Genomic DNA, 26,719 nt, shown 5'->3' with positions numbered 1-26,719 from the left:
GCCTATCAACAATTTATATTTTTGTTTAAAAAATTTCCATGCTTTGCTCATTAATTTCCATCATTTTAAAAATCAAAATTAAAATTACTGCACTTTTAAGCCTGCCAAATTTTAGTGGAACTCGAAATTTAAGACTTGATGGTATCTAAGTATTGCCCAAGAGAGAATTCTTTTAAATGAACAAAACCAAATGTGAACTTTGTGATCATCCTATTCTGGCACATTTTAATCTGCTTTGTTAGGTCTAGTTTATACTGTTTATTGATCAGATCTAGATCGCAATTTGGTTGCAGGAGGAAAAAACACAAAAGCACAAAGTGCAATAACTAAACTATCCCACAAATATATCCAAACACGGCATTAAATTACATGTAACTGACACGCAACCAATCTATAGTTATTATGCAACTCCTAGAACAAAGTCTATCATAGTCCTTCCCTTCTTTTACAATACAATGAGACAAAAAACTTGAAAATTAGAAAAATCACCAGAAACATGACTTATTGTTTGAATATAGAAAAAGTAACAGATGGATTACCATGGAATTTCTTGACCATCCCAGCCAAAGAATTTGCCATTGTCATGGCTTTTTGCATTGTTGATGATGCTCAATAGCTTCTGCACTGAGAACTCTTTGGAGAAAAGCTTGCCTTCAGGAACATTTCCCTGAAATGGCCGGGAAAGATCTGTGTTCACAGTTCCCGGGTGCAACAAAAGGCAAACAATTGGATCCTTCTTTCGTGCAAATTCCACTGATACACTTTTTGTCACTGTTACCACGCAAAAAAAAAAAAAAATCATAAATTGGAGCACGAGAATTAAATTTAGGGCAGCCAATATTTGGTTGCCTCGAAATGACTCACTAAGTTTGTACAGGAGGCCATTTATCAACCAAAAAACAATTTAGACACATGAGATGGTTGAATTGAGGTCCCACAGGGCACAATCAATTTTTATGAAATTTAGTAAAATAAGATTGTCACTGCATAGCTCCCACTCATTTTCTTGCCATTTTAAGTATTTACATAATATGAATGCACTGCTGGTCTCATTGCTCAAGCCCCAGAACAAGGGCAAAGCAGCAAAGGCTACAACAGCAAACTCAGAAAGCATTGAGTACTTTATCACAAGTACTACTAGCTCTTTTCTGGAAATGGGAATTATCCTAGACCTATTTTTTATGGCATTGAATGCTTCGTTATGAACTCCCATAGGCTGCCAATGGGAGTCCAAGAAAACAACAATCAGGATCCCTTCAAAGAGCAATATTCTCATGAGTACAAAATGTCCTATCCAAGGATTATAGGGCTCATGTGTGAAAAGAATATGTCATATGACACATTTCTAAGTAAACATGACACTCGAGATCATATGCAATAATAGCAAAAGAAATAGTGAAACCCTGACCTAGGTCCTGATCTAAAACCCCATGCTGGGAATGCCCTGAAAAAATCAGCCAGATGTAATTTGATGTTTCACCCCCTCGATTGGGCAAAGTTGCTTAGGGAAAGCAACTTTTCTTGAAGGGCAACTGTGAAACCAGAAATCAATGCTAAGGGCACTCAAATGAAGAAATAATACACTGATTAAGTGCAGCCTTGGAAGATCGATATGAGTGCCATCCCCCTAATCGATTGTCTCCAATGGATCCCACCCTGGCACTTAAGTTGGCAACAATTGCAATATCCCTTTCTGTCCCAGAGCCGCCTCCAACTTTTAGAAGAGGCCACATGTGCTGCTTGAACAAACAACAAAGTATGACATTCTTTTTCAAAAATAAAAATAAAAAAAAGAAACAAAGTATGACATTCAAGCATACCATATATTGTTAGGCTCAGGAAAATATGAAGATGACAGAGAGATTGATAAGAAATTAAATAATTTTTCTGGGAAACAAGACTAAATTTTCTAGGAAGCATTTTAACAATACACAACCTGAATATAAAGAAATCATTACTTGAAAGAAAAACAAAATAATAGGTGAAAATAATAAGAGATATGGTGATGAATGCTCTTCATACAAGACATTGCTTTCAACATCATGATGGAGAAAGCTTTCCTCCCCATTACATTATTCTCAGAGAACATTCTCCAAATAAAAAAATAAGCAAAAAAGAGATAACAAAAAATATATGGGTACTTGGTAGGAAAAATTATTGTTACTTGTCTTTAAGTCTAGCACCTGAAAGGCAGAAACAGACTTTTGGCAAGGGAATTATTTTTTAATTGAACACATGAAGAGCCTTAACAGAAAAAGAGTTCCACTTAATCTAAAAAATTCAATACCAAAGATAAGATAAATTTTGAGAGTGAAATGAGCATACCTTTATCACTAATATTGGACCAACTGCATTAACTTCATATGCAAGCAGCAAAGAAGGCTTCTGTACCTTGCTCAATGTTGTTTCTGTACTGGAAAACACATTAAATAAGTTTATTTGCCTGAATAGGTGCTATAGAACCACTCAAAAAGAAAACCTCTTGATAAGACTTTAGCTGCAATACTGAAACTTGTAGGGGGTAAGAATTGGGATTTTATGTTTTCCATCTTTTTTGGGGTTCATTTTTTTTTTGCAGGAGGTGTCACAAACCAAGTATTTCACACCTTGTAAAGGGCCGTGCTGCACTAGATAAAACACTCTTGCTTAACTAGTCAGCCCAAGATTGCCGCGGTTTACCACAAAAATAGATTCACAACAGTCGAATTTAAAGTAAACAGAAGTAGTAAGCAATTCATGAAAACAAACGGAAGCAAGTGGTAAACATTGAAGCAACGTAATTGATTAACAAACACTTCCCTAAGCAACGTGTGGTTAGGGATGGAGGCAAGTAGCCTAAAGACGGGTAACAAATGCTAATGAGTTCTACAAGACTGATGAACACTCACCCTCCCTTAAAGATATGCTATTTTAGCTCTAGAAACTAGGAAATATCAACTTGTCTGAGGAGACATACTCCCACTGTACAAGCCTAATGCCCTGAACAAGCTGGGCTCATGACAGGGGGGGATGCTGTATGCAAGCACAGGAATTAAATTTGTTTTTCTTATTGAGGACATTTTACTTGGTAATTTCTTGTAGATTCTAAGTTAAAAAACAAATTTTGTCACCATTTAAAAGGTTCTGTTATATTAGTGTCAGACAAGATTTTGCTATTTTATTAATTATGTGGTGTGGCTGGGGCATTTTTTGTCTTTCATGTCTTTTATTATTAATATATAAGAGGGGCAGACCTGGAGCTGTACGTGTGCTCAAAGCCTCCAAGAAACTGCCTCCTGACTTTTTTGTCTTCTCTTTCCTCCATCTCTAACTTTACAACATGGTATTAGAGCATTGTGTCAAACGTAACTTTTATTCATCCATTTCCATAAAATTGAGTACAAGATATAGAGATACAAGAAACTCTTTTAGGAAGTTATTCTATGTCTGTACAATATTTACAGCTACAATCATGTTTGACCCTTGAATGAAGGAATTCCTAAATCTAAGATTTCCATAGCTGGCTAATTGCGGGACTCACGCCAACACATTGTTCTCCTCTAATCTGATGTGAAGTCAGTTGTACTCTGTTTCAGATATACAGCAAAAGCTGTTTGATGTTCGACTAGCTCATTGTAACATGACGATGTTTTGAAGCTGCGTTGTTCACGATTGACTGATTGCAATTTGTATCAGTTTCCGGTTGGTTTTGATCAGTGTCCGATGACTATTTCCTGTATTTTAGTTTCTGTTGGCCATAATGCTTGTAGCTGCTAGGCTGTTTATTAAATGCGGTGCTTTGTTGTGGTCTGCTCTTTTCTGAATAGTCAAGTGATTCCTCCTGGGATATTGTACATACAGTCATGTGGTTGTAACTGTCTCCTGAAATTCTGGATCTTTGAAGTTCTGAAGTGTTATTCTATGCCAGTGTGTGCTGCCTAATTCTGCATTATAGAAGTGTTGTTCATACCCAATTACAAGGTGTGCTGATTATAGTCTATTGGGTGTGGTTGTGATGGCTTTTACATAGAGAGCTTAGGCTGATGTGGTCTCAGGTAGTGCATGACATTAACAAAAGGAAAGTCAATAATCTACTACATTCTCCTCTGCCTCCAAACTCCAACAATTATGAAGATTTGGTGAAAGAGAATGACATATTGTTTGTGTGGTTGTGGAATAACATGAAGCCATGAATTACTGCAAACTGATGTTCATAGAACAGCCAAAGCTTCATGGGATAATCTCTGTGAGAAGTTAAAAATCAACCGTGTGTTTCTTACCAGTGTGAGAAATTTTTCAAATATGACCAAGAAGGCCCATCCATTAGCGAGTATTATAGCAGTCTGAAGGGTGTGTGAGCAACATTTATCAACTTGTTAGTTTTGGTGTTGAGATGATTGAGAGGAAACAAACAATGTTCTTGGCTGCTAAGTTTCTATCTGGGTTGAGTCCCAAGCCTCAAGCATTCAACCCGTCCACAATCAGATTCTTGCTGATGAATCCTAATCATCCATGAATGAAGCATATGCTAGAATCCAATGGATCACCAAAGATGGCCATGACTTCTCCTTCCCATGATAATTCAACTATGATTAGTAGCTTAGTACTGTGTTTGACTCTAGCTGGGGAAGTGTTAGCGACAAGGGCAGGGTTTGGATGGCAGTCATGGCAGAGAAACTGTGTTAGAACAAGGAGTTTGTTGCAGCAAATTTCATTCTTGGATAGCTTATGGCAAGGATAGATCCCTCTTAGACCTCCATGGGAAAAAGTTCTCTTGCTGAGGGTGATTCTACTATTGACACTTTAAGTGCACCTGGCCATTCTAGGGGGGAGTTGAGTACGTAATTTACTGTGTATCGAGAGGAGTATAACAATCTTTTCTGCATGGTTCAACAAGTCCAAACCCACTATTACATCTAGCACTACTAGGGCAATTTAGATATTGCTGGGCCTCATGCCTCTTCATCCTCCTCACCATGGGCTATTGATTCTAGTGCCTCCTCCTAATGGCAGGTAGTCCTAATTTATTTCAGTCCTTGAAACTTTACAGTTTAATGTTGTTCCTGCTGATGGTTCAGTTACACTGATTTTTGGTTGTGATACTACTTTTTGGATCCTTCAATTTCTTTTTTCTCTGTGTTATGCGTGCCTAAATTCACAATGATCAGTTTTGTGAAATTCATTCCTTCTCATTGTCTTATTTAGAATCTCCAAATGAAGAAAAGGATCGGTGGAGGGCATGAGAAGGATGACTTATACAACTTCAATGGTGGTGGTGGTAGATCCAAATCTTGTCTTAAAACTTCGTCAATTTCTACTCATGATGTTTCTTTGGATAAGTGGCATGCTCGTTTTGGCCATCCATCCTTTCAAAAATGGTAATAAGTTTTTCACTTCACATCTATTTCTCATTTCAAGAGTTACATGTGTAAATTAGGAAAGCAAATTAAGACATCTTTAACATCTAGAGTCATGTCCCATGGTAAATCATTGTTTTCTCTTATTCATTCAAATATTTGGGATAAGTGAGCAGTAAATAATTTGAAGAGTCATCAATATTTTGTCTTTTGTGGATGATTTTTTGCGTAGACTTTAGCGCTAGGTACACTTCAACTTTGCCCACGAACAGTTGCATATCTTCCATTGAAATCCAGTTGATTTCTTTGTCATCGAGGCATTTGCACTTCACTAGGAACTTTTGCCGCTTCTTCCTTCAGGATATGAACATTTTGTCTGCAAGGATCTCTTCAACTTCACATCTGTCAAGTTGCAATGTCTTCAACTCTACTCTATTTGACTGACTTCTGCTTAGATCATCGGTGTCGACATTGAACGGCTTAAGGCAGTTGACATGAAACATACGATGCACTTTTATTTGCTTGAAGTGTTGTGGTCTTCTCCCCTGATCAGCCCTGGGACTCTTTCCTCTGTACGGCTCACCCACGGTGTGAGGTAACAACTGCTACTAGCTTGTGGCAAGCTCAAAAGGGCTCTTGTTGGTTGTTAAGCTCCTTTGAGCATTGACATAGAATGGAGCAACACCAAGTAGTTGCACCCAATTCTGGTTGTCGTTGACGGAATGGCACAAGTACTCTTCCAGTAGCTCTCCGAATCTCTGAATCTGTCCATCTGTATGTCAGTGAGAACTCGAAGAGATGTCAAGATGTGACCTAAATATCCTGAAAAATTCTGCCAAGAAGTTGTCACTGAACATTAAGTCTCAGTCGCAAACAATAACTTAGGGAACACCCCAATGTTTCACAACATTCACAAGGAACAATTGTGTCGTCTCCTTTGCCGAATAGTACTTTGGTGCGGCCATGAACATACCATACTTCCTCCGCTCCCTCTTGTCTTGTTGGCAAGTGAGACAAGTTTGGGTATAATCAACCACATCATCACGCATGTGCGGCCAACAATACCTCTTCCTCAGTACTCCTGTCATTGGAGTCCTTCTCTGTGAATACTCCTCAACGAACTTCCTACAATAGCTAGTAAGGCCAAGAAAGGAACACAACTCCTTCACTATCGTGGGGATCTTCCATTCTTGAATCATCCTTACCTTCTCCATACTCCTCCGAATACGACCTTGTTCAACCACATGACCAAGGAATTTGTTGCTCCACTGAGTGAAAGAGCACTTCTCTTTCTTCACATACAGACGGTTTCCCCTCGGCCTATTGAACATCTTCCGAAGATGCTCTTCATGTTTCCTCTGAAACAACACCGATGCTCCCAAAGGTGCTTTGGAAGGGTGAACACATCCCGCTTCCAATTTATCAAGCTATTTCCCCAACTCTGCTACTCTGGAGGCACCATCCAACATGGCCCCTTTTTAGGTGGTTTCACTCCTGATAACAGCTCGATCTCATGTTGCAAAGTCCGTTGTGAAGGCAAATTGTGAGGCAGCTTATCCGGCAACACCTCATTGTACTCATCCAACACCGCTTGGATGGTCATAGCAACCAGCTCTTGGCCTACTTGTTCATCTACCACCACCATGGCTAGATGTGTCTGCTCACCCTTTCTCAGCCCCTCATTGAGTTGTATTCCTAAAAGGGACTTTCCGTCGTCTCCTTTCGTTGCAACGACTTGCACCATGCACGAGTGATCTCCCATCAAACATAGGGAACCAGTCGAAGGCTTAGCACTGCCCTCGTCCCCCTGAGGAACTTCATTCCTAGAATGACTAGAAAGTCATCCAATGGCACCGCTGTGAAATTCGCATGACCTTCCCACTGTCCAAGCTTCAAATTAACTTACTTGGCTACTCTCAAAGTAGGCTGGGTTATAGAATTAACTGCTTTCATGCGTCCTGCATCCTTCTCTAAGGATAAGTTGAGTCTTCATGCTTCCAGTTGTGAAACAAAATTATGAGTAACCCCTGTATCCACCATAGCGCGGGTACTCTTCCCATTGATCCTCAAGTCCACAAATATTAACCCTTTTGTTCATGTAACTTTCAGTGCTTTCGCTTGCTTTTCCAATGCATTCACATGCCGCATTGCACCTACCCTCGGGGCATCATCCTCTTCCTCCTCGCTTTCCACCACTTGTCCCCAAGTGGAAGCGTGTAAGGCATTGAGTAATCCCTTGTGTTGACACTCACTATGAGGTCCTCCACACAAGTAGAACGAAATTTTACTCTTCCCTTTTCAATTTCTTTGTACTTGGTATGTCACCACAGTTTGGCATCACCAACCAAGTACGTGGTCGCAGTATCCACTTTCACCTATTTTGAGGCCATCCTCACAACGCGAAAATACTGCTCCACATCAAACAAGAAGTTCTGTAACTCCTTGGCATCCCAAGCACCCCCATATGTCCTGGATTCTGGTACCTTGGTTTTGCTAACTCTCGGAGTGTTGGAGTTCCTCATAGCAAGAACCATCAGATTCATCTTTACATCCAGATCAACCATCCGCGATTGCAAAGTTTCCACTATAAGGAAAAAGTCCTCTGACATGTCGCCTATCAAATTTGCTTGATGGTTTTGTGATCCCATCACTTCATCAACAAGTTCCCTCATCTGAGCCACCTCCGCAGCCAACAGCCTATGCTTTTAGCACTCTGACCCTCTCAGCATTGTTTGGTGTCATGGTCACTTACCAAAGCTTTCCAAATCCCACAACGAAGGTAACTGAATTCTCGTAGAAACTGAGCCTTGGCTCTGATAACAAGTGTCACAGGCTGACTATTTTCACACCTTTGTGAAAGGGCCGTGCGGCGTTAGCTAAAGCACTCTTGCTTAACTAGCCAGCCTATCGTTTACCAACATTCATCCACGAAACACTTTTACTAGCATTCAATCAAATGACAGCGGAAATAGTAAGCATTCATGAAAGTAGTGGCAAGCAAGCAGTAAACATTGAATCTACGCAATTCATTAACAACACCTCCATTAACAATGTGTGTTTAGCGAGTGAACAAGTAGTCTAAACACGTTGACAATAGCTAGTGAGTTTTACAATGACTGACGAAGACTCACCCTCCCCTAAAAAGGTCATAATGCCCTTAACAAGCTTAGCTCGTGACACATGGCATAGTCCTTACTCTTTCACATGCATGTTCCTATAGCCCCTTATACTGATGCTCTTATTCTTGCATGTTTTGCTTAACACGGTGCCCTCTGGTGCTCTAGTCTATTGTGTGCCCAAAAAACATTCATGTTCTTTGTTATGCCTTGTATCTTTGGTTGCACATATTTTATTCATGTTCCATATACTTGTCAAGACAAGTTTTATCCTCGTGCCATTCAACGTGCCTTTGTTGGGTACTTAAGAACACAAAGAGGATAGATGTTACAATCCCCACAATCGCAAGAAATATTTTAGTGCACATATCAACTTTTTAAGGGACACTTTATTTCTTTTGTGTTTGGTGTTTGGTCCTCCCTGAATGAATCTATTTTGAGTCCCATCAACAATTACAATTCCCCATCATCTATTGATCATCCTATTCCAACTTTTATCCCTCTAGAAAAAGCTTTTGCTCATTCGAATCCATCAGCTACTGGCCTAGAGAAACAAACAACAAAATCAATTACATCACCACCACCATGCAGCTGCCTCTTTTGCCTTTCACTATCTTCATTTATGGTTTTCAATATCCATCCCAATGTGATTTGGATTTGCCAATCGCTCACTAGTAGGTTTCAGTTCTTCACCTTCCTAGTCTTATGCGTTCTTTTGCCTTATCTATTTCCTTTGTTTCTATCCCTTATATATTCCAAAATCTGTAATGCTTGGGTGGAAATATGAAATGGATTAAATGAATGGCTTGACCACTCAAGGGACATGGGACACAGTGGATCTCCCTCTAAGTAAGGAGTTGGTTAGGTGTCATTTGGATCCAAACCATCAAATATCTTCCTAATGGCTCTATTGAATGACTTAAGGCGGGATTGATTGCCAAGGGGTACAGTAAAAAATATGGTGTTAATTATTTTGAGACCTCTCCTATTCCTCAACTAAACTCTATTCATGTATTGATCTTATTGGCAATTAATTCCAGTTGGCCTTTATAGGTGGATGTGAATAATGCCTTCTTGTATGGAGTTTGCAGAAAGAGGTAAACATGGAGCAACCTTCAAGCTATATTTCTTTGGGGGAAGATCGTAAGGTATGTAGGTTGCATAAGGTCATTTATGGTTTTAAGCAACCTCATCATGGCAGTTTCGATGAGCATCTACAATTATTAGGGCTCCATCCTTGCTCTCCCTAACTCTGTGATCAAATGCTTGGAACAAAATTTCGAAGCCTTCTTTTGGAAGGGCAAAGAATTCTCCAATGTTCTCGGGAGTATCAGCTGGGATAAAATCTGCAAACCTCTTAATGAAGTGGGCTCGACATTAGGAAACTTGGGGAGATCATGCCTTTGCAATAGCTCCTTGATCTCCTCTCCACCTCCCAACTCTTCTGGATTAAATGGTTGAATCTTTACAAAATAAAGAAAAGGAGCATTTGGGCCATCAAACCCCGCCCAATGACACTAATCCTCGGAAAAGCAAAGTTGCCTTCGACTTTAGAGGTATCATTGGTGATAACAGTGTCACCTCTGTTTTCCATGACAACTAGCACCCACTTGGTCCCCTCTCAGTGAAGTATGGCCTTTGCATTGCCAATGACTTACAACTCCCTCTTCGAGCAAAAGTCTCAAGCATCATCAAAGATGGTGAGTGGGCCTAGCCTAGAACTCTTGTTGTTAAGTCTGAAAGAGATAACTAGTACTATTCCCTTTTTTCCCTAACCCCCGCAGGGCTGATAAGATCCTTTTTGGCGGGAAAAGCATCTCCTACCTCAGCCTTAGATTTACCTGGAATCTCTAGGTACAAGGTTCTCCGATTCAAGCAACAACACCCCATATTTTCTATCATCATGTGGCTTGCTGCATGGAGCAGGCTCAAAACCAAAGACAAACTCTGAACGTGGCACTTTTTCTCTTCCCCATCTTGTTCTTTTTATGAGAAAGAGAACAAAAGTAGGGATCACCTATTTTTTGAATGCAGGTTTACAAGGAGCATTTTCTACAGGTCTGCAGTTGCTATTGGAGCCCCTAAAGCTTATGTTCCTAGGAGAGGGAAATTAAAAGAATTGTCAAACTCAGTGGCAATATAAGATCCTAATGTCCACCACTCTGTACCACATTTGTTTTGATAGAAACAAACTCATTTTTAAGGGTATAAAATGTAAAGAGGAAGATCCTGTTAGCATGATCAGTAGGTACTTCACTAACCACCTCTAGTCCTGCCTCGGTTTCTGTCTTGGTCTGTTTGGCCATCCTTGTACTTTGTCCTTATTCTATTTTTCATTAATATACCCCCTCTCGCCTTCTCCAAAATAATAATAATAATAAGTGAAGAACCTCTAAGTCCAACTCTTCTAAATAAAACTCATTGTCAACATCTCTTGCCCAAACTCAACTCCAAGTTCCTCTACAAAGATAGACTTTGAGACACACAATCCTTTGACTAGCATAATCTGAATCCAGTTTTCCTCAAAGATGTTAGTTAAGTCCATTATGAAGCACTACCCATCCAAACCAATTCAACATCAAAAATGTTAAAAATGGATTTAAATTTCTTCCTTGCCAATGAGTGTCCAAAACTGACCATACAAGTCCAACTAGAACTTCATGCCTTTTTAGTAGCCCACCAACTAAAAAGAATGAATACCTTCCCATTTGTAATCCTTAATCCTATAATTCGATGAATATCTTCCAACCTATGGAAACTCGACTCAATATGCCATTCAAGAGATTGGTCACTTAGCACAATATTTGTGTTGTTCCCTTACACTTGCAACTCAATAAATGGTTCTCCCGATTCTTCAATCCATAAGGAACTTGACTATGAATCAAGTTGTGGTAAGGGACCATCTTGGTGATAGTTTCACCCTTTTGTGACTCTTTAACACTTTCATCCTTGGTTCCTAGTCTAATAAGCAAGCTTTGTTGACAAAACTCAAAATTCACAGATCAAAACAAATATCCCAATGGTGCATCTTGCTCATTTGGGATTTTTGCTCATGTGCCAATGATCACAACTCAATAGCAAAAGCCTATTTCCTAAATTATCCAAATATACAATGGAAGCATGCTCATGAGGCAACAAGACTCCACCAAGTCCTATTTTTCCATGCTCATCAAAATGTATGAAAAAACACCCATGGACATAGTCAATGCAAAAATTGTCTCAACTAGAATCATTGCTAAGGAAACACATCTCGAAAGGTTCATGGGTCATGGTCATTTCCAATTAATCAACTGAGGGTTGCTCTCACCGCAACAACACCCTGGTACAAATATATATGCAACTGAACTTCCTTAAGCTGAAGCCATTAGTAAAATGGCAAACTACTCAAGTTGACACTAGCACATGAAAGATTTAATACCCTCAATAGTCCAATTGTTATAAAAAGGTGGACTTGGATCGAGATATACATTAATCCACTAAGGAAGGAAATCCAAAAGTGCAATTAAATTGAACTCTGAGCATCTTTACATGTCAAAGCATGAGACAAGAAGAAAAGTCAATAAAGCAATCACTATTTTTGAATAATAGGGTAAAATGAAATACCTAATCACAGTGATAGGTCTCTCCCTCTATTTATAATATATGCCATGTGCATACTGTTAAAGGTTATTTAGTCATTTAGAATTATTATTATGTGTTAGAGTTTTTGTTAGTAATAAGTGTGAGCTAGTAAGGGTATTATGGTCACATTAGCATTGTGCTTGACATATATATTATAAATAGAGGGAGAGACCTACCATTGAAGTTAGGTCTTCCATTTTACCCATTTATTCAACATGGTATCAGAGCATGATTGTGAAACCTAAACCTTAACTGTTACCACCACCATCAAAACCAAAGCCTAAAACCCAAAATCTGCTGCATGTCTACTATCATAGAAGAATTTCCAGCAACACTATCGCCCTAGAAAACAGCCAGTAGCTCCCAGAAGTTAGACCAGTTGCTGGAAATTTTCAGGAACACAAAACAACACCATAGTCAATCACAGACATTGCTGATCTGCCTCCCACTGAAATCCCACCTTCAAGAGGTGTCTCACGTGCCGTCATGCACCAGTGAAAGGCTGCCAGGGCCAATCCCACGCTCCGGCGCATGAAGCTACTTTCAGGCATGTTTTTGACGTGAAATTATCCAGCAGTGATCCAATCCCTCTATTAACATGCTGATGGAGTTTTTTGTGATGTTTTTTGTCCAAAGATCTCACCTTTTTTAATTGCCCGCGTGGCACCCAAGGAATGGTTTTTTGATGCATTGTGAAGCTGTTGATGAATGGTTATTGAGTTTATTGGGCCTGAAACAGTGGGATTTTCTGTGTTTTTTGATTCTATGTTATAATTCCTTCCATATACCAAAATATCAAGCTGTTGGGCATGTGTTTTGCTCAAAGATCTAATCTTTTGTTTTGACCATGCACCTGTGGTAATTCGTTAGTTGTTGTTCGGTGTTAGTAAAAGCCATTGGTGACTCTCTTGCAGCAGTTGTAGTGTTACATAAGCTGTTTTCTGTGAGGCTGTGGCTGTGTTATAAAAGTTTGTTGGTGATTTGTCCATGGTAGTTTTGGTGGTTCACCTCTCCAATTTTTCTAGTGCTGTGTGTTGCTTTCTTGGGGCTGCATCTGAGTTTCTTGGTGCTGTGGCAACCTTGTACTGATTTATTTGTGACTTGTTCATGGTGGGTCACCTTGTTTGTGGTTGTTCCAATTGTTGCAGCAAATAATCATGTTATCATTGGTCTGAGTTTGCGAGTCTTGGGATGGTGTTTGCAAATCTCAAAAGTATGGTTCCCTTGTAAGTGACTTGTTTGAGCAACAAGCATCATATCACATTGCATCTATTGCCTAGAAAAGTAATCCTACAGTCTATATGTCATCTGGTATCTTCCCCACTAGTCCTTGGGTTATCGATTCTGCTGCCATTGACCATATAATAGGAGCAACCAACTTCTTTTCTGACCTCTAGTGTCCTAAAAATCTACCTCAAGTTACCTTTGCTGATGGGTCCACTATTACTGTTAAGGGGATAGGAACAGTAAATCCTACTCCTTCCAACTCTCTTTCTTCTGCTTTATACATTCCTAAATCCCCTTTCAATCTCATGTCAGTTAGTAAGCTTACAAAGTCACTAAATTGTTCTGTCACTTTCTTTCCTAATTTTGTGGTTATTTAGGATCTGAAGAGGAGGATGATAATTGGCATAGGACGTAAGGCTCATGGACTTTACCACTTTGAGTCACCTTCTCCTCCCATTGCCTGCACAGTCACGGCTACACCACTTCAAATCCATTGTCGCTTTGGTCATCCATCCTTGGAAAAGTCAACACAGCTAGTTCCTATATTGAGTTATGTGTCTAATCTTGAATGTGAGTCTTGTCAATTAGGAAAACATCATCATATTCCCTTTGTTTCACGGGTCAACAAACAGGTAAATAGTCCTTTCATGCTAGTTCATCCCAAAATTTGGGGTCCTAGTCATGTCATGTCGAAGTTGGGGTTTCGGTACTTTGTTACATTTGTTGATGACTACTCTAGGATGACTTGGTTCTATTTAATGAAAGACCATTCCGATTTGTTTAATATCTTTTGTGCCTTCTTATCCTACATAAAGACTTAATTTGATATGCCAGTCAGGATACTTCGTAGTGATAATGCTAAGGAGTGTCTTAATACCCAATTCAGTATCTATATGACTAATTCTGGTATAATCCATTAGTCCTCTTGTGCCCACACTCCACAACAAAATGGAATTGTAAAGCGGAAAAACAGACATATTTTTAAAGTCACTCGTACCTTATTATATCAAATGAATGTCCCCAAATTTTTTTGGAGTGATGTTGTGCTCACCGCTTGCTCCCTCATCAATAAAATGCCATCCTTTGTCCTTGGTGGTAAAATCCCACATTTAGTTATCTTCCCTAAGGCTCCTTTGTTCTCCCTTCCTCCTTGTATATTCGGTTGTGCATCCTTTGTCCATCAGTTAACTCTAGGAACGGATAAGTTGGATCCTTGTGCTATCAAATGTACTTTTTTGGGCTATTCCTATACTCAAAAGGGATATCAATGTTATAGTCCTACTTTACATCGATTCTTTGCCTTTTTGATGTCACCTTTTTTGAGTCTACACCATACTACTCTAATTTCTTGAGTTCTATTGACCTTGATGAGTCCTTTCCTTTACCTTGCCTTCTAAATCCAAACCTATTATCTGTGCCCAATTCTACTACATCCTTATCTAGTTTGAGTCCTTCTCTTTGCTTGGATCATCCCAATTTGCAGGTATACACATGGCGACTCAAAGGAGGAGAGCCTGCTCTTGCTTCTACTACTGCACCTCTAGTTCCCTCGTCAGGTGATCTTATTTCCCATGATGTTGATCTTCCTATAGCTATTCGGAAAGGTAAGTGCACTTGTACCCAACATCCGCTCTCTAAATTTGTTTGTTATGATTTCTTGTCACCCTTGTATTATTGTTTTGTTAGTACTCCACCTTTTGTTGCTCTTCCAAAATCTATTTCTAAAGCCTTATCCCATTCTGGCTGGGTGGAGGTTTGCAATGGTAGAAGAGATGCATGCACTACATGATAATGATACTTGGGATTTGGTACCTCTTCCTCCTAATAAGTTTGTGCTTGGCTGTTGCTGGGTGTACAATGTGAAAGTCAATTTTGATGGTTCTGTGGCTCGTTTAAAGGCCTGCATTGTTGCTTAGGGATATACTCAAGTGTATGGTTTGGATTATTCAGACACATTCTCTCTAGTCGCTAAACCTGCCTCAATACATTCGTTCATCTCTTTAGCTCCATTTGTCATGGCCTCTACATAAGTTAGATGTGAAGAATGCTATCCTACATGGTGATCTTCATAAGGAGGTATATATGGATCAACCACCTGGGTTTGTTGTTCAAGGGGAGTCAGGCCCAATATAATGGCTTAGGAAATCATTATATGGATTAAAACAATCTCCAAGAGCATTGTATGGTTGTTTTAGTAGTTGAGTTTGGCCTCTATCCATGTGCAATAGATCACTCTGTATTTTATCATCATACTCCATCTAGAAAAAGAAAAGTGTCCCCATGCCATAAGGCTCCCCGCTTCACAAGGGTAAGGGGAGGGTCATCGCAGTGTACGCAGCCTTACCCCTACTTTTATGCAGAGAGGTTATTTCCTTGGACTCGAACCCATGAACAACAAGTCACGAAGGAGCAACCTTACCGTTAATCCAAGGCCATTAGCAGCCCTCACTGGTGATGATGATCAAGGCATCCAAGACCTAAATCTTTTCCTACAAAGTAAGTTTCAAACCAAGGACTTGGGATCACTGAAATACTTCTTGGAAATAGAAGTATTGAGATATCTTACGGAATTCTCTTGTCACAGAGGAAGTACGTTCTTAATCTTTTTGATGAGACGGGGCTCTTGGGATCCAAACCTGGTGATACACCCATGGATCCCAATAGTAAGTGCCAAATATAGGTAATTTGTTGCCTAACCTTGGTTGGAACTAGAAATTGTTGGAAAGTTGAATTATCTCAGTCACTCTACCAGATATATCCTTCACAATAAGTGTCGTGAGTCAGTTTCTTGATTCCCCGAGAAAAAGCCACTGGGATGTAGTAATTCGCATTTCGAGATATCTCAACGGTGCACCAGGGAGAGATCTCTTATATCAGGATCGGGGTCATACTCATATTTCAGGGATATACAGATGCAGATTGGCCCGGATCACCTTTCGACTGAAGATCCACAACCGGGTTGTATATTTGTTGGTGGTAATTTGGTGTCTTGGAAAAGTAGAAACAAACTATGGTGGCTGGGTCAAGTGCTTAGTCAAAGTCTATGGCTATAGTGCACACTACATGTGAACTTGTTTGGTTGAAGAATATGTTGAAAGAACTAGGTTTTCCACATTCTTGGCCTATGGAATTGATGTGTGATAATCGAACTGCTATTCGTATTGCCTCCAACCTGGTCTCCAATAAGCAAACGAAGCACATTGAAGTTGATTGCCATTTTATTCAGAAGAAACTTGTATAGAAGCTCATTACAACCACCCATGTGAAGTCTAAGTTTCATCTTGCTGATTTATTTACTAAAGCCTTGGGAGGTGCTTGTGTGAAATTCATTTTTGACAAGCTAGGAGCATATGATATATACGCTCCAGCTTGAGGGGGCGAGTTAATGGTTATTTAGTCATTTAGCATTATTATTATGTTTTAAGAGCTTTTGTTGGCCATAAGTGTGAGTTTGTAGGGGTATTATGGTCATTAGAATTGTACTCGACATATATTATAAATAGAGGGAGAGACCTATCATTGAAGTTAGGTCTTCCATTTTACCAAATTATTCAACACATGCTAATAACCAAAATACCCTTACTAATGCATGCTTACCAACATAATATTAGCACATACTAATGATTCTAAATGACCAAACTAACCATTAACACTCCCCCTCAAGTTAGAACATATATATCATATGCTCTTAGCTTTCTAAAAATGAATTTAACACGAACACCCCCCCCCCCCTCCCCAAGGCTTTAGTAAAAAATCAGTTAGTTGCAAAGCGTACTTTACATGAATTATGGAAATGACATGCACAAGTTTCCCCCGAAAGAAGGGCAATCAATTTTGTTGACTCTACAAGTCCAATCCTGTTTTGATAATGACAAATCACTTGGTATTTGATCTGTGCATTGAGATTGTGAACAGGAACAATATATAACATGCACGAAAGGATAACAAGTCATGGAAGCCATGAAGATTAAAGCATACATATTTTGACACAATCCATGGAACTAAAAGAGTATAAGAATGAAGATGCAAGCGGCAAGTTCAAGATCCTCATGGGAATGGGTATTTAGAACTAAATGTATTTACATATTTCATATGATTTAATTTGAGGCTCAAAATATACCCTAGAATGACCTTAGGACTCATGCATCTCATGAACGTCATTAGGGGATATTTATGAACTTAGATATATTTTTAAAACCCCAGAAAATATTTTTATGAAAGAGCAAAGAAAGAGAGCAAAACAGATTTTTGAAACTAAAAAGAAAAAATTCAGGAAATGTTTAGTCCAGAAGACCGAAGTTAAACTCAGTCGTCGGAAGAATTTCTTCAGAACACACCGAAGATTAAGTTCAGTCGTCTGAAGAATTAATGGTGAAACACAAACCTTGGTAGAAGCACATCAGAAGACTGAACTCAGACTTTAGTTGTCTGAACCCGACACTTCAAAAGACTAAACCCCAACTTCAGTCGTCAGACCCTATGTCCAGGTTAATTTTTCGGAACTCTAAGAAACTTCAGTCGTCTGGGCTCTAACCCTCAATCTTCTGAACTTACGGGAAGATTAAAAAATTTGATCTTTTAATGAGAGAACACGCAAGTTATTTCTACATCAAGTTTATCCAACGGTCAGAAATCATTCTAAGGGCAAGGTTACCTATATATTCTATATCTAAACCCTAGTGGCCCAACTTTTGGAATAGAATTGAGAGACTTGAACATATTGCAATACGATTGCCTGCACTCCAACATATACTCATCAAGCTTGGGCAAATCAACTCGAAAAACGAAGGAATTTCATTTACACATCATGATTTCAACCTTTGGTATTGAGGTTTGGTAAATCGATTTGTTATTTTCAAGAGTTTCTAATCTCATCATCTATTATTGAATATTATTAGAGAGATTAATCTTGAGTGTTCATATACATATAGAGATTGTTTTGACAAGATCATTACTTGAGAAAGGTTTTGCCATTAATTAAATAGTTTTTTTATTCAAGTGTGTATTTAGTTAAAGACTTGATATTTTTTATATTACAAAACCACTTAATTAAATATCTTTAGAAGTTCATAACTATAGATATTATTGAGGGATATTTTCTAAAAAATCTTATATTAGGCTTTTGATCTTTGGAACTCATATCATATATATATTCATATTACAAAGATCATATTGTGTTTGGATATTTGGAAGAAAACATATTGATTTAGATCTTTATAATATTCAAGACACATTTTTTAATAAGACCACATTTGGTATTCATGCATCTAGTAAAGTTAAACTAGAACCCTAATTTCTCCAAAACTTTTACTTATATCATTACTTGGGAGATTGGACAAAAGAGAATTTGGGTTGAAGCATATCATTCATATAACGATTATATCGTTACATACATACTGAGCTTCAAGTTTCATCATATGTATATGTGATAGGTTTCAATTATACTCACTAACTTTGTTAGAAGCGAATCTTGAGTTGTTTTGCAGGTTTGATAATTATAATTGTAATCACGGTTCAGGTTGTGAACCGGGTGAGGAGGAAGCTGTTCCTCTTGTAAGCAGAGGATGTAAGGGAAGCTCCGTCCCGATTTAAGGAGCAGGGATTTAGTGGAATCCTTGAGTGGGTTGCTCAAGGCGAGGACGTAGGCCAGGTTGGCTGAACCTCGTAAAATCTGTGTTTGCCTTTTTTCTTCCCTTACTCTCTTTACTTTCTACACTGCATTTCATTACTTGTATTTCATGTGTGTATGTTTGAATAATTTCACACGCACTTAATAATTAATTGGGAAAACATTTATTGATATAATAATTTAAATCAGCCTCAAACCCTTTAATTAATTTGTTAAATATAGAAATAGGGTTTAAGTGGTAAATAAGTTTAAAGAATTTTAAAATACCCAATTCACCCCCCCCCTCTTTCTCTTGGGATTACACCTAAATCAACATTTAGTATCAGAGAGGGTTTACATAGACTTAATTGTTCATTTGTAAAAAGATCACATGGCACACATCGGTATAACTCCATTCGGTGAGGGACGCTCATCCACTAGACCACCAATCTTCTATGGTGTAAATTACACCTATTGGAAACGTAGGATGAACATATACCTGTTAAATGTAGATTGGAAGGTATGGAAAATAGTTACTAAGGGAAATCATGTTCCCATGAAAGTAATTGATAAGGTAAATGTACCTAAAACTGAAGATGAGTATACAGAGGAAGACTGGAAATCGGTTCAAATAAATGCTACTGCGATGAACTTGCTTTTATGTACACTAGATGTAAATGACTTTAATAGGGTAATGGCATGTAACTTTGCTAAAGAGTTATAAGAAAAATTAGAAGTTACGTATGAAGGCACTAAGGAAGTAAAAGATAGTAGGATAGACATGCTCACTAGTGAGTATGAAGCATTTAAAATGACTGCTGATGAATCTATTCAATCAATATATGCCAGATTCACACACATCACGAAATCTTTGAATGCTCTTTGTAAATCTTACCCTACTTATGGGTTGATCAGGAAAATACTTAGGGGACTACCTCCAGTTTGGGAAGCAAAAGCTACGGTAATAGCAGAAGGGAGAAATCTCAAGGAAATGTTTGTTGATGAACTAATTGGATCGCTCATCACCTATGAGCTAGCCATAAATGAGAGGAAAAGTGCGCAGAATATGGCAAATAAAATTACCGCGCTTAAAGCATCGTCAAACAAATCTAGTGAAGGAAGTGATTCTAATATAGAAGACGACATGGCCTAGCTAACAAAGAAGTTCGGGAAGTTCTTGAAGAAGAATAAGAAGTTCAATAGAAAATTCCGGAACTCAAAATCAGAAAGAGGAGAGTCAAGCATGAAGAAAAAGAAGGAAGATCCACCAACTTGCTACAACTGTAGAGAGGTTGGACACATCAAGCCTGAGTGTCCCAAACTAATGAAAGCTTCCAAGAAAAAGAAGAAGGCTCTAAAAGTCGGTTGGGATACGCACAGCACAAGTAATTCAGAATCTGAATCCAGTGATGACGAAATTGCAAATCTGTGTCTAATGGCACATAATGACTCTGAGGTACAATCATCATTCTCATCATCTTCTTATTATTCTAGTGATTCTGAAAATGAGAATGGCATGCTTTCATATGATGAACTGAAACAAGAATATTTGTACACTATTAAAATGCTCGAGAAGAAAATTAAGAAAATTTCTGATTTGAAAAATAAAGTCAAAGAACTTTCAAGTTTAGTTGAACGTCAAAGTGAAACTCGTACATCTCTTATGAAAGACAAAGATTTGAAAATTGAGGAGTTAGAAAAGAATTTGAAAGACAAATCTAAGATTATTGGTAAGTTTACCGTAGGACAAACTAATTTTGAAAAACTCCTTGGAATTCAAAGAAACTCCCTAGAAAAGGAAGGTCTTGGTTATAATGGAAAAGATAACATAGAACAAAGACACCTTTACATGGAATATTTTGTAAGAGAGTCAAAATTATATGTTCCAACTAAAGACTATCATAAAAATATTACATGTTTTAAATGTAAAAGGTTGGGTCACATAAAATTTGACTGTCCTTTCAAAAATAAAGACGTCAAAATTAAAAAAGTCTGGAAGGTCAAAGGAAAATCTATTACTAACCCCCATGGACCCAAGAAAATCTGGGTACCAAAACTAGTTATCTGATTGTGTCTTGCAGATATGCTTAAGATCATCCGCCTCAAAAGACAAATGGTATATGGATAGCAGATGTTCACGTCACATGACCGGGGATAAAGCAAAGTTCACATCCATCACACTCAAGGATGGAGGATTTGTCACTTTTGGGGATAATGCTAAGGGAAGGATCACAGGTGTAGGTAAAGGTGATAACGATTCATCACTAATTATAGATGTTGTTTTACTGGTTGATGGTTTAAAGCACAACTTATTGAGTATAAGCCAACTATGTGATAAAAGTTACAGAGTGTCTTTTGAACATGACAAGTGCATTGTTGAACACAAAACTGATAATAAGATACTATTCACTGCTAAGCATCATGAAAACGTATATACCACCAGTTTTGATAACTTAACCTCACAAAGTGTGACATGCTTCTCTGCTATGAATGAAATTAGTTAGATTTGGCATAGGAGACTAGGACACGCAAACATGGACTTAATATCTAAACTAGTTAAGAGAGACTTAGTTAAGGGATTGCCTACGACAGAATTCGTCAAAGATAAAATTTGTGAGGCTTGTCAACTAGGAAAACAAGCAAGAACGAGCTTTAAGAAGAAGAAAGAAATCTCCACTACTAGGCCACTTCAAATGCTACACTTAGATTTATTTGGTCCAAACCCAATTCAGAGTCTAGGAGGAAAATCATACGCATTTGTCATAGATGATGATTATTCAAGATATACTTGGGTACTATTCTTAGGTCACAAAGATGAAGCGTGTGAACAATTCATAAACCTGTGCAAGAAAATCCAAAATGAAAAGGGATATACAATCACTAAAATTCGAAGTGATAGAGGTAGAGAATTTAAAAATTCAATGCTTGGAAGACTACTGCAATTCATTAGGAATAGCTCATAATTTTTCGGCTCCTAGAACACAACAGAATGGTATAGTTGAAAGGAAGAATAGGTCTATACAAGAAATGGCCAGAACTATGCTTAACGAACATAAACTACCTAAGTACTTCTGGACTGAGGCAGTAAATACCGCCTACTATGTTCTAAATAGAGTTTTGATTAGACCATCTCTAAATAAGACTCCGTACGAATTATGGAATGGCCATTGACCAAACATATCATATTTTCATGTCTTTGGCTGTAAATGTTTTGTGCTTAGAGAAAATGAACATTTAGAAAAGTTTGATGTGAAATTAGATGAAGGTATCTTCCTAGGGTATGGTTTAGATAGTAAAGCCTACAGAGTATATAATAAACGAACATTAACAATTATAGAATTATTTATGTAGTGTTCGATGAGTCAAATCCCTTCACTAAAAGGACTAATGAAGATGAAATTGAGATAAATAAGGAATTTGAAAAACTGTCCATTAAAAATGATTCAGAAAAGAGAAATGAAATTAAGGAAACATCTTCTGAAACTAATCAAATTGAAAATGAGGTTAATGAACCACCTAGAGAATGGAAGTACATAAAAAATCATCCCATTGATCAAATAATAGGTGAACCATTATGTGGAGTAGCCACTCGATCCTCACTTAGGAATATGATTAGTCACTTTGCCTTTCTATCACAAAAAGAACCTAGGAATGTGAGTGAAGCAATTGAGGATGAATCGTGGGTGTTGTCCATGCAAGAAGAGTTAAACAGTTTGAGATAAATAAAGTATGGACATTAGTTCCTAGACTTGAGGATAAGACAATTAGTGGAACAAAATGGATATATAAGAACAAGAAAGATGAATATGGAAAAGTTAAAAATAAGGCAAGACTACTAACTCAAGGATATAACCAGGAAGAAGGAATAGATTTTGAAGAAACCTTTGCACCTGTAGCTAGGATGGAAGTCATTTGAATGCTTTTAACTTATGCAGCTTTTAAAGATTTCAAGCTATATCAAATGGATGTCAAAAGCGCATTTTTAAATGGCTATATAAGTGAAGAGGTATATGTAGAACAACCCCCAGGCTTTGAAAACCATAAGAATCCATATCACGTTTATAGACTAACAAAAACCTTGTACGGTTTAAAGCAAGCTCCTAGAGCTTGGTATGAGAGATTAAGTGCTTTCTACTAGACAATGGATTTATCAGAGGAAGGATAGACACAACACTTTTCATAAAGTCTAAGAAAGATGACTTGCTCCTAGTTCAAGTATATGTAGATGATATCATATTTGGAGCTACAAATAAAGACCTATGCAATGAGTTTGCTAGCACTATGCAAAATGAATTTGAGATGAGCATGATGGGTGAACTAAATTTCTTCCTAGGACTTCAGATCAAACAAGCGAAACATGGAATCTTTATAAATCAATCGAAGTACATTAGAGATCTGCTCAAAAAGTTTAATATGGAAGATGGAAAAATACTAGGAACACCTATGAGCCCTTCTTTGAAATTAGATAAAGATGAACGAGGTATACCAGCAGATGTCAAGCTATATCGTAGAATGATTGGTAGCTTACTATATCTAACTGCCAGCAGACCGGACATAATGTTTAGCGTATGTTTGTGCGCAAGATTTCAGGCAGCACCAAAAGAGTCACATTTGTTAACTGTCAAACGAATACTTAGATACCTAATAGGAACCGTGGAACTTCGGTTATGGTATCCTAAGTATACATCTTTTGAGATCATTAGCTATTCAGATGCTGATTTTACCGGTAGCAAAATGGATAGGAAGAGCACGAGTGGTACATGTCTTTTCTTAAGACATGCATTAGTCTCTTGGTTTTCCAAGAAGCAGAATTCAGTAGCTCTTTCCACAGCTAAGGCAGAATACGTAGTAGCAAAAAGTTGTTGTGCTCAAACGCTATACATGAAGCAACAACTAATGGATTTTGGATTAAGCTATGAAACAATTCCTATAAGATGCGACAATACGAGTGCAATAAACATCTCAAAGAATCTCATATTACATTCATGAACTAAGCATATAGAAATACGACATCACTTTCTTTGTGATCATGTGCAAAAAGGGGATGTGACACTTGAGTTTGTCTACTCGGATGAACAATGGGCAGACATATTCACGAAACCACTTGCGGAGGATAGGTTCATCCAAATTAGGCGTGAAGTAGGCCTGATGCATAGTTGAGAGGTTGCCTAAAATTATATTAGATGACATAATTCAGGGGGAGCAACGTCACTTAATATTTAAAATTGATTAAAACTTTCAATTTCGGCTGCTCATTTGTTCCCATTTGGTATCACATTAGTTAACATTTGGTATTACACTCCCATAATGATGAGAGCATATTAACTTCCACATGTTAATCCTCACATAATCATTGAAGTTTAATGACTATGTTTGCTTATACATTTATATGACATTTATCACACTGTGTATGTTCACATTGAAATTTAAATTCAGCAACACAGTTGTCTGCACTAGCGAGGGGGAGAAGTAAATTAAAATAACACAGGGAGACATGTTTCACAGTACAATCCTTTCACAGATGTTGGTTGAATAAGTTCAAAACTTTAAGAGTTAAAGGAGGAGAAGAATATAAGACTATGTCCACTCATGTTTTTGTAATACACCTTTTTGTTGATGTCAAAAAGGGGAGAAGAATATTAGTTTATAGCAAAAAGAGGGAGAAGAATAACAGCTTATAGCAAAAATGTATGGCCAAGCTAATTGTATGATCGTGGGCATATTTTCATTTGCTGAATATTTGATGCATTATTTGAGGGTGAGCCTTGTTAGGCGTAACCCACTATATATTTTTGTTAGTATATTTGTCATAATCAAAAAGGGGGAGATTGTTGACTCCGCAAGTCCAATCCTATTTTGATAGTGAAAAATCACTTGGTATTTGATCTGTGCATTGAGATTAGGAACAGGAACAATATATAGCATGCACGGAAGGATAAGAAGTCATGGAAGCCATGAAGATTAAAGCATACATATCTTGGCACAATCCATGGAACTAAAAGAGTATAAGAATGAAAATGCAAGAGGCAAGTTCAAGATCGTCATGTGAATGGGTATTTAGAACTGAATGTATTTACATATTTCATATGATTTAATTTGAGGCTCAAAATATACTTTGATAATGAAAAATCACTTGGTATTTGATCTGTGCATTGAGATTGGGAACAGGAACAATATATAGCATGCACGGAAGGATAAGAAGTCATGGAAGCCATGAAGATTAAAGCATACATATCTTGGCATAATCCATGGAACTAAAAGAGTATAAGAATGAAAATGCAAGAGGCAAGTTCAAGATCGTCATGGGAATGGGTATTTAGAACTGAATGTATTTACATATTTCATATGATTTAATTTGAGGCTCAAAATATACCCTAGAATGACCTTAGGACTCATGCATCTCAAGAACATCATTAGGGGATATTTATGGACCTAAATATATTTTTAAAATCTCGAAAAATATTTTTATAGAAGAGCAAAGAAAGAGAGCAAAACAGATTTTTGAAACTAAACACAAAAAATTTAGGAAAGGTTCAGTTCAAAAGACCGAACTTCAAGTTCAATCGTTTGAAGATTGAACTTCAGAAGACCGAAGTTAAGCTCAGTTGTCTGAAAAATTTCTTCAGAAGATCGAAGATTAAGTTCAGTCGTCTGAAGAATTAATGGTGAAACACAGAACCTGGTAGAAGCACATCAGAAGACTAAACTCAGACTTCATTCGTCTGAACCCGACACTTCAAACGACTGAACCCCAACTTCAGTTGTCTGACCCTGTGCCTAGGTTAATTTTTCGAAACTCTAAGGAGCTTCAGTTGTTTGAACTTACGGGAAGATTAAAAAATTTATTCTTTTAATGAGAGAACACGCAAGTTATTTCTACATCAAGTTGATCCAACGGCAAGAAATCATTCTAAGGGCAAGGTTACCTATATAATATATATCTAAACCCTAGTGCCCCAACTTTTGGAATAGAATTGAGAGACTTGAACATATTGCAATACGATTTCCTGCACTCCAACATATACTCATCAAGCTTGGGCAAATCAACTCGAAAAAAGAAGGGATTTCATTTACACATCTTGATTTTAACCTTTGGTATTGAGGTTTGGTAAATCGATTTGTTATTTTCAAGAGTTTCTAATCTCATCATTTATTATTGAATATTATTAGAGAGATTGATCTTGAGTGTCCATATACATATAGAGATTGTCTTGACAAGATCATTACTTGAGAAAGGTTTTGCCATTGGTTAAATAGTTTTTTAATTCAAGTGTGTATTTAGTTAAAGACTTGATATTTTTTATATTACAAAACCACTTGATTAAATATCTTTAGAAGTTCATAACTATATATATTATTGAGATATTTTCTGAAAAATCTTATATTAGGCTTTTGATCTTTGGAACTCATATCATATATATATATTCATATTACAAAGATCATATTGTGTTTGGATATTTGGAAGAAAACATATTGATTTAGATCTTTATAATATTCAAGACACATTTTTTAATAAGACCACATTTGGTATTCGTGCATCTGGTAAAGTTAAACTAGAACCCTAAGTTCTCCAAAGCTTTTACTTATATCATTACTTGGGAGATTGGATAAAAGGGAATTTGTGTTGAAGCATATCATTCATATAACGATTATATCATTACATACATACTGAGCTTCAAGTTTCATCATATGTATATGTGATAGGTTTCAATTGTACTCATTAGCTTTGTTAGAAGCGAATCTTGAGTTGTTTTGCAGATTTGATAATTATAATTGTAATCACAGTTCGGGTTGTTAATCGGGTGAAGAGG

The 26,719-nt window shown here is 37.5% G+C and overlaps 1 protein-coding gene across 2 annotated transcripts in view; it reads right to left on the bottom strand.

Annotated features, from left to right (window-relative positions):
• Positions 1 to 345: 345 nt before the first annotated feature.
• The window catches only part of LOC131160470 (uncharacterized), a 62,317-nt gene continuing 35,943 nt past the window's right edge, over positions 346 to 26,719 (bottom strand). For both annotated transcript variants that reach the window (XM_058116176.1, XM_058116178.1), the window contains 3 exons: positions 2,326 to 2,408; positions 1,583 to 1,736; positions 346 to 771 (listed from right to left, as the gene is read on the bottom strand). In XM_058116176.1, the coding sequence (XP_057972159.1) occupies positions 536 to 771; positions 1,583 to 1,736; positions 2,326 to 2,408 (473 nt within the window). In that variant the 3' untranslated portion in view covers positions 346 to 535. The remainder of the gene's footprint in view (positions 772 to 1,582; positions 1,737 to 2,325; positions 2,409 to 26,719) is intronic.

This window comes from Malania oleifera, chromosome 7 (assembly GCF_029873635.1).
Source record: "Malania oleifera isolate guangnan ecotype guangnan chromosome 7, ASM2987363v1, whole genome shotgun sequence".
NCBI classification, from domain to species: domain Eukaryota; kingdom Viridiplantae; phylum Streptophyta; class Magnoliopsida; order Santalales; family Ximeniaceae; genus Malania; species Malania oleifera.
This window is presented reverse-complemented; position numbering and strand designations above follow the sequence as displayed.